Consider the following 15,418-nt stretch of genomic DNA (forward strand, 5'->3'; position numbering starts at 1 on the left):
AGGTGTGAGCCACTGCACCTGGCCTATGCTTGTTTATTTCTATATTTGTGTTGCCTTAATAGATTTTCACTTATTAATAACACAACACACTATACATATGTGCATACTTTAAGCTTTATAAGCTGTGTATACAGTGTATATTTTTGCTTTGTTCAGCAAAGGGTAAGTGTTGAGGAAAATGCTGCTGAATGATTCACTGCATAAAAGACTAATGGGCTGAGAAAAGGGGTGAGTTTTCTTGTGTCTTCCACTAAAGGAAATTAGTAAATCTACTGAAAGGAAAGTTGAACACTCAACCTCAGCAATCCAGAAAATTAGTTGCAATAGTCCGCCATTTCTTTGTTTTCACAGAAAGATCACTTGCCATTGGAAAGTTGCTCCCTTTTGAAGGAACCAATAAAAATAACACATTACCATGCTTTTAGCTACTCTGATGTATAGAAAGGCTTTTTCGTAGTCTCTTTAGTAAAAAATGTATGATCACATTTTCTGAAATGAAACACAACCACTGCCAAGCAGCCAAATATGGAAGTAAAAAGGGCTGAATTTGTATATACATATACCTATTGGTGTATCTTGAAATCTGATTGATGGCTGAGGTTTAAATCTGTTTCTTTTCAAGATAGTATATATGTCTAGGGCTGTTCAACTTTGGGATAGGAATTAGAATTTAAGAAAAGGGATATCACACTTCTTTTCATTCACTCTGGCTCAAACTGAATGCTGCAGTTACCAGCTACTCAATTTCAAATGTTTTGGAAAATAATAAACTTCCAATTAAAGCTGTACATCCTACATTCTCTTCTCTTGCCTTTTAAAATAATAAACACACAAAACAAAAAATTTTGAGCAAGGACAGTGTGCAAGCTTGTGTAATGAATGGCATTTAAACAATACATACAGCATCTAGCTCAGTGCTCTGATACTTTTTGGGCATTCCAAAAATAGCAGTACATTTTGGTTTACAGGCAAAAGATGTGCAGAGTGTCAAAGTGAACTGGGGGCGGCAGCATGTGCATGAAAAGGTAGAACTCAAATGAAGATCAAGACATTTGTGTGCATGTACGTATACTAGTTTATTTGGGGTTATTTTGGTGATTATAGATATATAGGACTGAAATTGTTGAGTTACAGGGCACGTGGAAATTCAGCATTAGTGCAAACTGCCAATTTCCAAAAGATGTACTAAATTACACTCCAACCAGCATTGTATGAGTGTTCAAGTTGCTCCATACATCCTCACCAAAACTTGGTATCATTTTGAACATCCTGGTGGGTGTATAATGGTACTGTATTGGGTGTTAGTTTGCATTTCCTTGATGGTTAGTGAAGTTGAATATATTGTTACCTATATTATTAGCTAACATAATGGTTATGGACTGAATTCTGCCCGAACCTTGGCCAAATTCATACATTGAAGTCTTACCCCCTTGTACCTCAGAATATGACTATATTTGGAGATACTTTGAAGAGTTCGTTAAGGTTAAAAGAGGTATTACGAGTAGTCCCTAATCCAATATGATTATTATCCTTAAAGGCAGGGAAGAGACACCAGGGACGCACACAAATGGAGGAAAGACCATGTGAGGATATGGCAAGAAGGCAACCATCTACAAGGCCCAGGTAAAACCAAACCTGCCAATACCTTGATCTTTACATTCTTGCCTCCAGAACTGTGAAAAAGTTAATAAAAATAAATTGTTTAAACCATCCAGTCTGTGGTATTTCATTATGGCAGCCCTAGTAAACTAATACAACAATATTCTCTTTTGTAAAAAGTCTTACCATGACAGCACTGGAACATTTTTAGAATTAATTCTATAATTTTAGAAAACTTACTTTGAATCCCGTAAGGTAATATAATAATTTAAATTCATTATTGTTAGAGTCAAAGAAATAAAAATAGTTACTAGCCAAAGAATATGAAAACAAAATATTTAAACAACTAAATATCCAAATAAGCTAAGTATTATTCTCAGAGGGTATAAGTAATTTATAAAAGAAACAACCAGAAATATATATCTGTGTCTATATTTTCAATAGCACTTTGAAAGCACTGAATAATACATGTGGAAGGCTTCATGCGAGTCAGTCGCTTAGATCTAAATGTCACTCTGAACTACAAACATAAGTAACTAAGAGGTCTCACATGCAGTAGGAGTGAAGGACACTGGCCTCGGTCCTCCAGGATTTATTGGTGGGAGGGGTGGCATGGTGGGAGGTGAGGATCTGGACTGTATCTTCACTTCCACAGGCGATCCAGGCATTGCTGGCACCCTTTTCTCAGGACCAACTGCAGAGAATCAGAGAAATGAAGGTTAGGTTTTCTAAAAGGTTGCAAAAACAGACAACAATTTGAAATACCAACATATTTCCCTAGAGGACTGCTTGGTATAATAGGCTGAATAGCGACCCCCTAAAAGATATGTCCATGTCCTAACATCTGGAACTGTGAATGTTACCTGATTTGGCAAAAGGGTCTTTGAAGATATCATTAAGTTAAAAATCTAGAGAGGAGGAGATCATCCTAGATTGTCTGGGTGGGCTCTAAATCCAATCTGAATGGTGCCCTTAAAGAAGGGATAAGACACAGACACAGAGACATACATACAGGGAAGCCGATGTGAGGACAGTCACGCCAAGTGGCGACAGAGGCAGGGACTAGAGTGACACATCTATACACCGAGGAGTGCCAAGGAGTGACAGCAACCAGCAAGCCAGGAGGGAGAAGGGGATACATTTGTCCTCTGAAACCCCGGGAAGGAATCAACCTTGCTGATACCTCAATTTTGGGCCTCTGGCTTTCTGAACTGTGAGAGAATAAATTTCTATTGCCTTAAGCCACTCAGTTTGTGGTACTTTGTTACTCCAACCCTAGGAACTAAAATGAGGAAACAAGGTCAAGAGGTGATGTGAACTGAAAGTTAGCAGTCTCTAGATAGTGGCTGAGAAAGGAAGAAACCAGGTTACAAATACAGCTTACCTCAAATGCATTTTTTTAACTTCTCCTTATAAATGAATTAAATTATTAGGGGGAAAAAAGCTAACATGGGAACTATCTAGACTTAGGCCTCAACTGCATGACATGAAAATAAAATCAATCAGTTGTATATAAATCAATATTAATACGCTGGGCACGGTGGCTCATGCCTGTAATCCTAGCACTTTGGGAGGCAGAGGCGGGTGGATCACCTAAGGTCAGGAGTTTGAGATCAGCCTGGCCAACATGGTGAAACCCTGTCTCTACTAAAAATACAAAAATTAGCTGGGTGTGGTGGTAGGCACCTGTAATCCTAGTTACTCAGGAGGCTGAGGCAGGAGAATCGCTTGAACCTGGGAGGCGGAGGTTGCAGTGAGCTAAGATCATGCCACTGCACTGTAGCCTGGGTGACAGAGCAAGACTCTGTCTTAAAAAAAAAAAAAAAATCACCATTAATAATGATGTACTAAATTATATATATACATATCAACTACATCAAGTAGGAAAAAAGAGGGAGTCAACCTCTCTGACCTCAAACATGTTAATGTCATTCATGCTATATATTGTTCAAAAAGACAAAAAGTAGAGCTGATTCTACATGAAGCAGAGGCTACTTCATCTATGGGAACAATTAATAATAGGCAGCTGTTTGATAATACTAAATGGCAACAAAATTCCAGAAAGATAAATTAGATAAACTTCATGATGCTGCAATTAGGTAGGTCTGAGCTAATAGGAATCAGACTTGATACCAATGAGTAATATTCTAATATATCTAACAAGTTATTTTTCCCTATCAAAGAGAACTTGTTACATACTTAGTTAATAATACGACCAGGGTTACCATAATCACCTTTAAATTGAGCTATGTTCCTAGCTTTTCACTTAAGTACCGGGCATTCATTCTCCAATAACTGTTGAATTCAAATTAAAGTGCAAAAAATGGGGAGCAAAGGCTCAAATAAGAAGGTTAAGTCCAAGTTTTCTTTCTGTGAGAGCACAGCTATAAAGACAATACATACAAGAGTATCACAATCCTGGCAACAAGGAACATTTTTGTGCACTGATGGGACACAATGGTATTTGGAGAAAAGTATCTCCAAATACCATTTTTATGCTTCAGTTTGCAGTGGCCACACTTGGGAAAGGGATATAATAAAGTCAATCAAGAAAGCAATGCCCCCAAGTTACAAATCCCCTGACAAAAATGTACAGTTCTCAGAACCATGTGGGCAACACTCTGCCAGCCCTTCCCATCTCTCTGTTCAGGACATTTTCTTTCTGAAATTGATGGTTGTCCTGTCTGATTAGTGGACTAATGAGCTGTTGCGATTGCCTTTTCTTCCTGACAGTATTTTCTCAATGCCCTTCAGAGAACAGTTGACACATTTCCAGCTCTTCCATCTGGGGCCCAGCTTTCTGGAAGGGTAGGGGAGAAGGAAAGGAAGGAACTGACAGTTGTCTCGCACTGTAATGTGTTGTGTACAGTGTGCAACAACCTAGAGGGAGCTTTTCTTCAGACCACCTGGCTCTATAGCAAGGGTGCCAAAGACTTGAGGAAGGCTTAGCAGTGAGATGAGTTTTAACAGTCAGCACTTGGCAGAAGAAAAAAGTTAGAGCAGCCCAACTGCAGAACGCTGAACTCTGTGCTCTTACCAACCAAAAGCTTTGATAGTGGGCCAAACCCAGCTGCTAGAGAACTGTTTACAGATTGATACTTTTCATTTCATCACCCAAAACCTACAACACTAGTGTTTTCTTCATGTTTCAAGTGAATGAAGCAGAAAAAACACAGGTATGAAGACTGAGATATTCGGTGTGAATTCTCATTCTGTTACAATGCAAGTGAATTTCACCAATTCATTTCACCTTTCTAGGCCTCATTTTCAACATATGTAAAATGAATGACAGTAAGATCTACCTGTCAGGAAACAGGTAATGATTAAAGATGATGCCTAAATCACTGCAAGGCATAAAGACGGTGCTTAATAAACAGGAATGATGATTAGAAGACAGAAATCCTGGTGTCAAATTCTGGACATACTATTAACTAGGTATCTGACCTTGACCAAGTTAACATTAACATCTGTTTTCTGTGGAAAATGGGTATACTATCAACGATTTATCCATGGAACCTCAGAGATAATGTATGGAATGATCCAAGAATTAATAGCTGCAATATCACCAGGCACAATGTAAAGTGGTATTTTTGTTGGAAGCTGGGTGGCATGAATGCCCTTCATGGAGTGAGATCTATCCAAGTGGTTTACAAGGTGACAAATTCAGCAGTTGCTCAGATGATGGGAAAGGGTATGTTCCAAAGTAGGCATTTTAACCTTCTGCTTGGGGTCACAGGATTATAGTAAGTCCCTGTAGGAAGAAGGCTATGACATGCCTTTATGTCATCCTAGTTATGGTAACTTCCTTTTTGAATTTTTATGAAAATGATTTATGTGCTATATTCTAGCTGGATCCCATTAAAGAATCAACCATATATTGAACTCTCTTCAATCTTGGAGAACCTTAAATAGAGTTGAAGAAGAAGAAATCCTTTTCCCTCAATTGTGGCTTGAGTCCATAAACACCATTGCTTAGCATATCAAACAGCCATAAAGATTTAGTCCCAGGAAGTCAAAATAACCCTTGGTTTTGTCATAAGGTCTAACTAAATTTTAAATTCAAAGTAACTGACAATTTAGTCACCCTATGAGTTTGTGTTTTGATTATTTTAAACTCAATTTTAAATTCAAAGTAACTGACAATTTAGTCACCCTATGAGTTTGTGTTTTGATTATTCTGAATATATTTGTATATATGTATTAAAATAAATGCATGTATGCCTATATATGTGTGTATATATTAAAAAACAAAACCCAGATATGACCGCATGTATTTCCAAAATGACTTATGGTTCAACACCTAAACCATGGGAAGCCAAAGAACTTGATGAGTCAAAATGGAAAAGTATGTCTGAATAATTTCTTCACTGTGTGCAATTTGCTAATGATATCCTGAAAACAGAAAACAGATGAAAGAAAAAAGTAATAAACAGTTCTCTGTGTGATGGCAGTGATATTTTTTCCTACATAGGAATTTAAAGAATCAAAGATGAAACTAAAGAGTAGAACTATTCCGTAGCTCCACAGGAAAGTAACATTGAACACCCAGCAGTCTTCCTCTTATCTGCAGTTTCAGTTTCCACGGTTTCAGTTACCTACAGTCAACCAAGGTCCAAAAATATTAAATGGAAAATTTCAGAAATAAACAATTCATAAGTTTTAAATTGAGCACCGTACTGAATAGTGTGATGAAATCCCACACCATCCCACCTGGGATGTGAATCATCCCTTTGTCCGGAGTATACACTATCTGACCATAAGTCACTTAGTAGCCATCTTGGTTACCATCAGATGAACTGTCATGGTTTTGCAGTGCTTGTGGTCAAGTAACCCTGATATTACTTAATAATGGCCCCAAAGTAAAAGAGGAGTGATGCTGGCAATTTGGATACACCAAAGTGAAGCTGTAAAGTACTAAGTGAAAAGGTGGAAGTTCTTGACTTCATAAGGAAAGAAAAAATTCCTATGCTGAGGTTGCTGACATCTACTGTAAGAAGGAAAAAGACATTTGTGCTCGTTTTGCTGTTGCATCTCATAGGCTCAGTTATAGTCCAAAAGGAATGTATGTGGGGTTCAATACTTCCCATGGTTTCAGGCATCCACCGGAGGTCTTGGAACGTCATATTCCATGTGGGTAAGGGGGAACCACTGTATTACTGACTGACATCCCAGAAACGTGCTACTTGAGAAGAATCTTCCATGATAAACTGCCCACAATCAAGGGTATTTACAAATCATTATAAATTGCTTTTGAGTTTTTTTTTTTTTAATTAGAGACTGGCAAAGAGCAGAGGTGTAAATATGAGATAAGAAAATAATGAGGTTATCTGAAGGGAAAGGCTACTCCCAAGCAACTGGAAAGAAGAAAAATTTAGGTCTCTAGGAGAAAGCACGTTGAGGCAAACGGTGAGCCTGATGTGAAGAATGTTCCATCACTCACTAGTTGTGTGACAGTGGTTTTCTTTATCTGTCCCTGGGGATAATTCAACATAGAGTTATATGAAGGGTATCATAATGGATATAACAATGGTGGGTATACAGCAGATACTCTCACGTTTTACTTGAATCATATTTTAAAATATATTAGAATTATGGTTGGGCACGATGGCACATGCCTGTAATCCAAACCACCTTGAGACAGGAGAATTGCTAGACACGAGGATGAGCCCAGAGTTTGAGAACAGGCTGGGCAACACAGGGAGACCTCATCTCTCCAAAAACAACAAAAAAATTAGCTGGATGTGGTGGCGCATGCCTGTGGTCCCAGCTACTCATGAAGCTGGGGTGGGAGGATCACCTGAGTCCAGGAGGTCGAGGCTGCAGTGAGCTGTGATCACACCAATGTGCTCCAGCCTGAGTGACAGGGTGAGACTCTGTCTCAAAAAAAAAAAAAAAATAAATAAATAAAATAAAATAAAAATTAAAAAAATCTATTAGAATAACAGTTTACCGAGTTTGAGATGTTATCTATGCTGTGTGGGGTAGAAGATTTGGTCAAGTGTTCCTGTTTATCATGACTGAGAAAATGTGCAGAATATAGATCTTTCTATATTAGATCTATCTATAAAGATCCATATAGAGATCTTTCCTATAATGACAAGAACACTGATCATTCCAAAGAAGCTGGCCAAGGAAGCCATTAAATCCATTGTTTTACAAAAAAATCAGACTCCAGGATGAGCGCGGTGGCTCACGCCTGTAATCCCAGCGCTTTGGGAGGCTGAGGCGGGCGGATCACCTGAGGCCAGGAGTTCAAGATCAGCCTGGCCAACAGGGTGAAACGCTGTCTCTACTAAAAATACAAAAATGAGTTGGGCGTGGTGGCACACATCTGTAATCCCAGCTACTCAGGAGGCTGAGGCAGAAGAACCGCTTGAACACAAGAGGCGGAGGTTGCAATGAGCTGAGACCACGCCACTGCACTCCAGTCTGGGTGACAGAGCGAGACTCTGTCTAAAAACAAACAAACAAACAAAAACAAAACCAAAACAACAACAACAACAAAAACCCCACAAAAAACAAAAATCAGACTCTCAGGCTGGGCGTGGTGGCTCCTGCCTGTAATACCAAGACTTTGGGAGACTGAGGTGGGTGGATCAGACTAACAGAAGGGAGCGGGGAGGCTTATCATTTTAGGCCATGAAGTTCTGACATGGTTTGTTATGCAGGAATAGACAACTAATCTATACCACATACAAATTATAATGTTCCTTTTTTTTTGGTTCTATGTTTTATAATATCACAATATGTCCTGGAATTCTTAATTCCACAATTTTAAAAAACAGTATGATAATACACTTTGAAGAGGTACCATAGTTGATTTAAACAATCCCTTGTCAATGAACAATTGGATTACTTCCAATAATTTGGTCCTGAATTTTGAGGATCCAGATCCCAATCTACTTGACTGTCCTGGATTTGCCAGGCCTTAGGGAAGTTCAGAGATGAAGGTAGGGAGGTACCTCACTTATGGGAAAGACAGACATACAGTACTGGGAAAATAAAGAAATAGGAACATTACCATGTATGACAGCCAGGCAAGTCTTAATACAATGTTAACATGTTTGCTGGAAAGGCTACATGGGCTCTCCAGGTAGCCCATGGGATATAGTTTGAATAGTGCCCCAAAAGGCGGTATTACAGCTGAAGGAAAAATCAGGGAAAAGATTTCCTGGACCATAGTCTCTCTTCAATCACTGCCAAGGATAGGTAAATGTTCTGAATGTGTAATTGTCATATGGTAAGAATTTCCAGGCTGGGTGCAGTGGCTCATACCTGTAATCCCAGCACGTTCGGAGGCCAAGGCAGGTGGATCACCTGAGGTCAGGAGTTCAAGACGAGCCTGGCCAACATGGTGAAACCCCGTCTCTACTAAACAAAAATTAGCTGGGCATGGTGGCGGGTGTCTGTAATCCCAGCTACTCAGGAGGCTGAGGCAGAAGAACTGCTTGAACCCAGGAGTTGGAGGTTGCAGTGAGTTGAGATGGTGCCACTGCACTCCAGCCTGGACAACAGCAAGACTCCATCACACACACACACACACACACACACACACACACACACACACACGACTTTCAAACACACACACACACACACACACACACACAGAGACTTCCCAAAAGTGATAATTCTAACTTGCTAAAGATGGAGGAAGAAACATCAAAATTACTACACACACACACACACACACACACACAGAGACTTCCCAAAAGTGATAATTCTAACTTGCTAAAGATGGAGGAAGAAACATCAAAATTACTGTTACATTTATAGCCTTATAAAGTTGGCTAAACTGATTATGGACATAGTACATGCTTAAGGATGAGCATTTACCATCTTTGTAACTCTGCCACAAATCTGACAACACATCCAACTTCCTAATAACATGCAGGCTTCATATGCCGAGATGGCCAGGAACAACTGTTTATAATGACAAACAATTTATCATTCAACAAAAATGGAGATATAAGGACTCAAAGAAAAGAAATTACCAGAGGCTGGGGACACTGGCTCACGCCTGTAATCCCAGCACTTTGGGAGGTTGAGGTGGGTGGATCACCCGAGGTCAGGAGGTCAAGACCAGCCTGGCCAACATGGTGAAACCCCATTTCTACTAAAAATACAAAAAATTAGCCAGGCATGGTGGTGGGCACCTGTAAACCCAGCTAATCGGGAGGCTGTGGCTGGCAGAAGAATCACTTGAACCTGGGAAGTGGAGGTTGCAGTGAGCCAAGATCATGTCATTCATTGCACTCCAGCCTGGGCAACAGAGTAAGGCTCCGTCTCAAAAAAAAAAAAAAGAGGGAAATTACCAGAAAGTATTTTATAAGGACCTTTGAAGACAGAAGATTGAGCACAATTAAAACAAAATTAATATTTTAACATGTACTAACACCGATAGAAAAAATAAATTTTCTACATTCCATGTTTATACATATACTGGAAAATTAATTTATCATTATTATAGCTCAGGAATCAGGACACTTTTCCTGCCAAAGGCAAGACAGTAAACATTTTTTTTGCTCTGTTGTAGCACACTATAGACAATATACAAATAAATGGGCTTGGCTGTGTGCTAATCAATCTTTATTCACAAAAATGGATAGTAGGCCACCGTTTTTTTTTTTTTTTTGAGACGGAGTCTCACTGTCACCCAGGCTGGAATGCAGTGGCGACATCTCTGTTCACTGCAACCTCCGCCTCCCAGGTTCAAGCAATTCTCCTGCCTCTGCTTCCCAAGCAGCTGAGACTACAGGCACATGCCACTGAGCCCAGCTAATTTTTTCGTATTTTAGTAGAGACGGAGTTTCACCCTGCTGCCCAGGCTGGTCTCGAACTCCTGAGCTCAGGCAATCCACCCGCCTCGGCCTCCCAAAGTGCTGGGATTACAGGCGTGAGTCACCATGCCTGGCCGACAGTGGGCCACAGTTTACTGACTTCTGCTATAACTGATTAAAAAGCTGGAAAATCAGCCTGGGCAATGAAGTGAGACTGTTGCGGGAAGTCAGGGACCCCAAACGGAGAGACTGGCTGAAGCCATGGCAGAAGAACGTGGATTGTGAAGATTTCATGGACATTTATTAGTTCCCCAAATTAATACTTTTATAATTTCTTATGCCTGTCTTTACTGCAATCTCTAAACATACATTGTAAAGATTTCATGGACACTTATCACTTCCCCAATCAATACCCTTGTGATTTCCTATGCCTGTCTTTAATCTCTTAATCCTGTCAGCTGAGGAGGATGTATATCGCCTCAGGACCCTGTAATAATTGCATTAACTGCACAAATTGTACAGCATGTGTGTTTGAGCAATATGAAATGTGGGCACCTTGAAAAAAGAATGGGATAACAACAATTGTTCAGGGAATAAGAGAGATAACCTTAAACTCTGACTGCCAGTGAGCTGGGCGGAACAGAGCCATATTTCTCTTCTTTCAAAAACAAACGGGAGAAATATCGCTGAATTCTTTTTCTCAGCATGGAACATCCCTGGGAAAGAGAATACGCGCCTGGAGGTATAGGCTTATAAACAGCCCCCCGCCGCCAGGTGCGCCTGTCTCTTCTGGTAGAGACTGCAGGGGTGAAATAGACCCCAGTCTCCCATAGTGCTCCCAGGCTTATTAGGAAGAGGAAATTCCCACCTAATAAATTTTGGTCAGACCGGTTTATCTCAAAACCCTGTCTCCTGATAAGATGTTATCAATGACAATGGTACCCGAAACTTCATTAGCAATTTTAATTTTGCCCCATCCTGTGGTCCTGTGATCTCGCCCTGCCTCCACTTGCCTTGTGATATTCTATTACCTTGTAAAGTACTTGATGTCTGTGACCCACACCTATTCGCACACTCCCCCCCTTTTGAAATTCCCTAATAAAAACTTGCTGGTTTTTGCAGCTTGTGGGGCATCACGGAACCTACCGACATGTGATGTCTCCCCCAGACGCACGGCTTTAAAATTTCTCTTTTGGACTCTGTCCCTGTATTTCTCAAGCTGGCTGATGCTTAAGGAAAATAGAAAAGAACCTACGTGAATATCGGGGCAGATGCCCCGATATGAGACCCTGTCTTTTCAAAAAAATAAAAGAATTAGCTGGGCACAGTGGCACGCACCTGTGGTCCCAGCTACTTGGGAGACCATGTACCTATCGAAGAACTACAAAAGGAGGTCGCAGTGAGCCGAGATCGTGCCATTGCACTCCACTAACTGGGGGTGGGGTAGGGAGTGGTTTCAGGATCAAACTGTTCCACCTCAGATCATCAGGCATTAGATTCTCATAAGGAGTGCACAACCTAGATCCCTCGCATGTCCAGTTAACAACAGGGACTGCACTCCTAATGAGAATCTAATGCCATGGCTGATCTGGCAGGAGGCAGAGGTCAGGCAGTAATGCGCTGGCTCACCACTTGCTGTGCCACACGGTTCCTAACAGGTCACAGATCCATACCGGTATGCAGCCTGGGGGTTGGAGACCCGTCTTAACATAACCCCCGGTTAGTGGAATGCAGTTAAATAAGGAATTTGAGTAACTTTCCCTAAATTGAATCTTAGAATTTTCTCATCTATTTATTCAAAAATATTCGAGTAACTACTAAGTCTCCTACTATTGAGGTGACAGCAGTAAATAAATCAAAAATAAATACAAAATAGAGGTCAAAAGGCCAGGTACAGTGGCTCACATCTCTAATCCCAGCACTTTGTGAGGCTGAGGGTGGCAGGATGGCTTGAATCCAGAGTTTGAGACCAGCCTGGACAAGGTGGCAAGACCCCGACTCCACAAAATCAAAACTAAAAAAAAATTAGCCAGGTTTGAGAGTGCTTGCCTATAATTCCAGCTGCTTTGGAGGCTCAGACAGGAGGATTCCTTCAGTCCCAGAGTTTCAGGCTGCAGTGAGCTGTGATTGTGCCACTGTACTCTAGCCTGGTTGACAGAGTGAGACTGAAAAAAAGAAAGAAAAAAAAAAAAAGAGGTCAAGAAACAATTTTGAGGTTTTTAGCTTAAGCAACTGGAAGGATGAAGTTACCATTTACTGAGAAGAAGGAACTGGTAAAGGAAAATGGGGGAAGAGCAACTGAGGATCAGGATTACCTTTAAAATGCTCAGTAGATATTCTAATAGAAATTCTGGATAAGCAGCTGGATATAAAAGTGTGGAGCTGAGGCCTGGGGTAGGAAAGTCTGAGGTTGTGATGAAATATTTTCAATTAATGGCATATAGATTCTACGGAAAGCCTGAGAACAGGTATCTTAGAGGAAGTGGGTACAGATCTCCAGGTATTTCAATTCTTAGAGATCACAAAAGACAAGAAACTAAAAAAGGAGACTGAAAAAGAAAAGCCAAGGAAATAAGGGGAAAAACCAGAAGCCAAGTAAAGAGTATAATCTACCAGGCTGTAAGCACTGTGAATTTCAAGACTAAATATACAAAGAACACAGGAATACATGCTAGCTGTTTAGGTTATTAAAATGATTAGACCAATGATTAATAAAATGCCTTTTTAAACCTACTTATTTGAAAACTTGCTTTCATCAAAGTATCATTAAGAATACAGGTACAATGAAGGTGAGAAGAAGTATATTATGTGTAACAAAGGATATATTAACATTTAAGAGACTGCACACAGATCTCGCCCCAGAACTTAACTGAGACAGATACAGTGGCTATAGTAGCTTAAGCCAGGAAAGAGTTAATATAAAATTTTCATTACTCCCTCAGTCTAAGACCATCTCTTAGCTGAAACAGAATATACAATAAATGTAAAAAGCTGTATGCAGCAAAAGATGAGATGAAAAGGTCAGTTTGGCAAAACAGCCAAATTCCAGACCAGCTAGAGATTTATATTCTTGAATAGTCGAAGGCAGGCTATTGTGGAAGAAAGAAAACTGGTCATGAAACTGTGACTGTGAATCCTGATTTTTCTGCCAATTTATCAGCTACTGTGGAACCCTGGACAAGTCATGCCAGAGCCTTGGTTTCTTCATCTGTAAAATAGAGGAAGGGAGGTGTTAAAAGGCAAATAAAGTAACAGATTAAAAAGTGCTGTAGGCCAGGCATGGTGGTTCGCGTCTGTAATCCCAGCACTTTGGGACGCTGAGGCAGGTGGATCAAGTAAGTTCAGGAGTACGAGACCAGTCTGGCCAACATGGCAAAACCTGATCTCTACAAAACATACAAAAATTTAGCTGGGAGTGGTGGCGTACACCTATAGTCCCAGCTCCTTGGGAGGATTGCTTGAGCCTGGGTTGTAGTGAGCTGAGATTGTGCCACTGCACTCCAGCCTGGGTGACAGAGAAAAGCCCGCTCTCAAAAAAAAATAATAATAATAATAATTAAAAAAAATAAAAATTAAAACACAAGTACTGTATAAGATTTTTCAGCTAGGCTCAGTGGCTCATGCCTGTAATCCCAGCACTTTGGGAGGCTGAGGTGGGCGGATCACAAGGTCAAGAGATCGAGACCATCCTGGCCAACGTGGTGAAACCCCATCTCTACTAAAAATACAAAAATTAGCTGGGCGTGGTGGTGTGCGCCTGTAGTCCCAGCTACTGAGGAGGCTGAAGCTGGAGAATCACATGAACCCAGGAGGCAGAGGTTGCAGTGAGCCGGGATTGGGCCACTGCACTCCAGCCTGGGTGACAAAGTGAGACTCCGACTCAAAAAAAAAAAAAAAAAATTTTTCAAGTATAAGATATTATTAGACAGCTATCCACCAGAAATGCATTAAGAATCATTACACCACTATGTGCTGAGGGTCTCTTCCAATGCTAATTATTTCAACATTTAAAGATATATTGTAATTGCCAACTCTGTTGATAACCTTAATGCAAGTTAAAAAGAGTAGCAACACAGTTGACCTGAAAATGTAAATAGAGAAAAGTGAAATATGGATTGTTGCTTCCCAGCTCCAGCAAATATTTATTTAGAATAATATAGTTATCTACTCCAACTGCACACCATCTGTTTCAGGTCTCCACCAACTTAGTATTTCTCACATGAACAGAAAAGACTTAAATTAAATTTGATTAGCATCTTGCCTTTGTATGGAAGCCACCCCTACCACAATCAAAATCGACAGAATCCCACCCACTTAAAGGTGTGTCACATTACTGCCCGGGCCACACATATGCAGCCAAATTCAGAGAACTCGGAGTATCTGAGACTGATGGAGAATCAACTAACTTTAGTCTTCTTGGCCAAATATAACCCTCACGTTTTTTTTCTGGAGACAGGGAAAAACGCTACCAATTTCTCACACAGCTAGTTAATGGCTTTCCTACTATCAAAAAGCCAGGTCTCTTGGGTTCCAGCATTTGATACATCTGTGCTAAATGTCTCTGGAACACAGAACCTTCTAGAAGAAATCTAGCAGTAGGCCGGGCGTGGTGGCTCACACCTGTAATCTCAGCACTTTGGGAGGCTGAGGCAGGAGGATCACGAGGTCAAGAGATCGAGACAATTCCGGCTAACACAGTGAAACCCTGTCTCCACTAAAACCATAAAAATTAGCCAGGTGTGGTGGCAGGCGCCTGTAGTCCAGCTACTCGGGAGGCTGAGGCAGGAGAATTGCTCCAACTCAAGAGGTGGAGGTTGCAGTGAGCCGAGGTCGCGCCACTGCACTCCAGCCTGGGCAACAGAGTGAGACCCCGTCTCAAAAAAAAAGAAAAGAAAGAAATATAGCTGTAAATCCTGACAGTCCAGCTCTTAAATATGTCACAGTATGTCATGTCTCCCATCTCTACTGCTAGAATTTAGCCACTGTCATCTCTCACCTGGACTGCTTCATCTGCCTCCTAACTATTCTTTCTGCTTCTGCTT

At 40.7% G+C, this 15,418-nt stretch overlaps 1 protein-coding gene across 6 annotated transcripts in view; it reads right to left on the reverse strand.

Annotated features, from left to right (window-relative positions):
• Window positions 1-15,418, reverse strand: part of CBFA2T2 (CBFA2/RUNX1 partner transcriptional co-repressor 2) — a 162,008-nt gene that overhangs the window by 43,486 nt on the left and 103,104 nt on the right. For 5 of the 6 annotated variants that reach the window (XM_055266463.2, XM_055266462.2, XM_063633745.1 and 2 more), the window contains exon 2: window positions 2,150-2,293. In XM_055266463.2, the coding sequence (XP_055122438.1) occupies window positions 2,150-2,293 (144 nt within the window). Of the gene's footprint in view, window positions 1-2,149; window positions 2,294-9,432; window positions 9,453-15,418 lie in introns of those variants that run through there. The other variant, XM_055266468.2, reaches the window with a different exon arrangement.

Source organism: Symphalangus syndactylus, chromosome 24 (genome assembly GCF_028878055.3).
Source record: "Symphalangus syndactylus isolate Jambi chromosome 24, NHGRI_mSymSyn1-v2.1_pri, whole genome shotgun sequence".
Classification (NCBI taxonomy): domain Eukaryota; kingdom Metazoa; phylum Chordata; class Mammalia; order Primates; family Hylobatidae; genus Symphalangus; species Symphalangus syndactylus.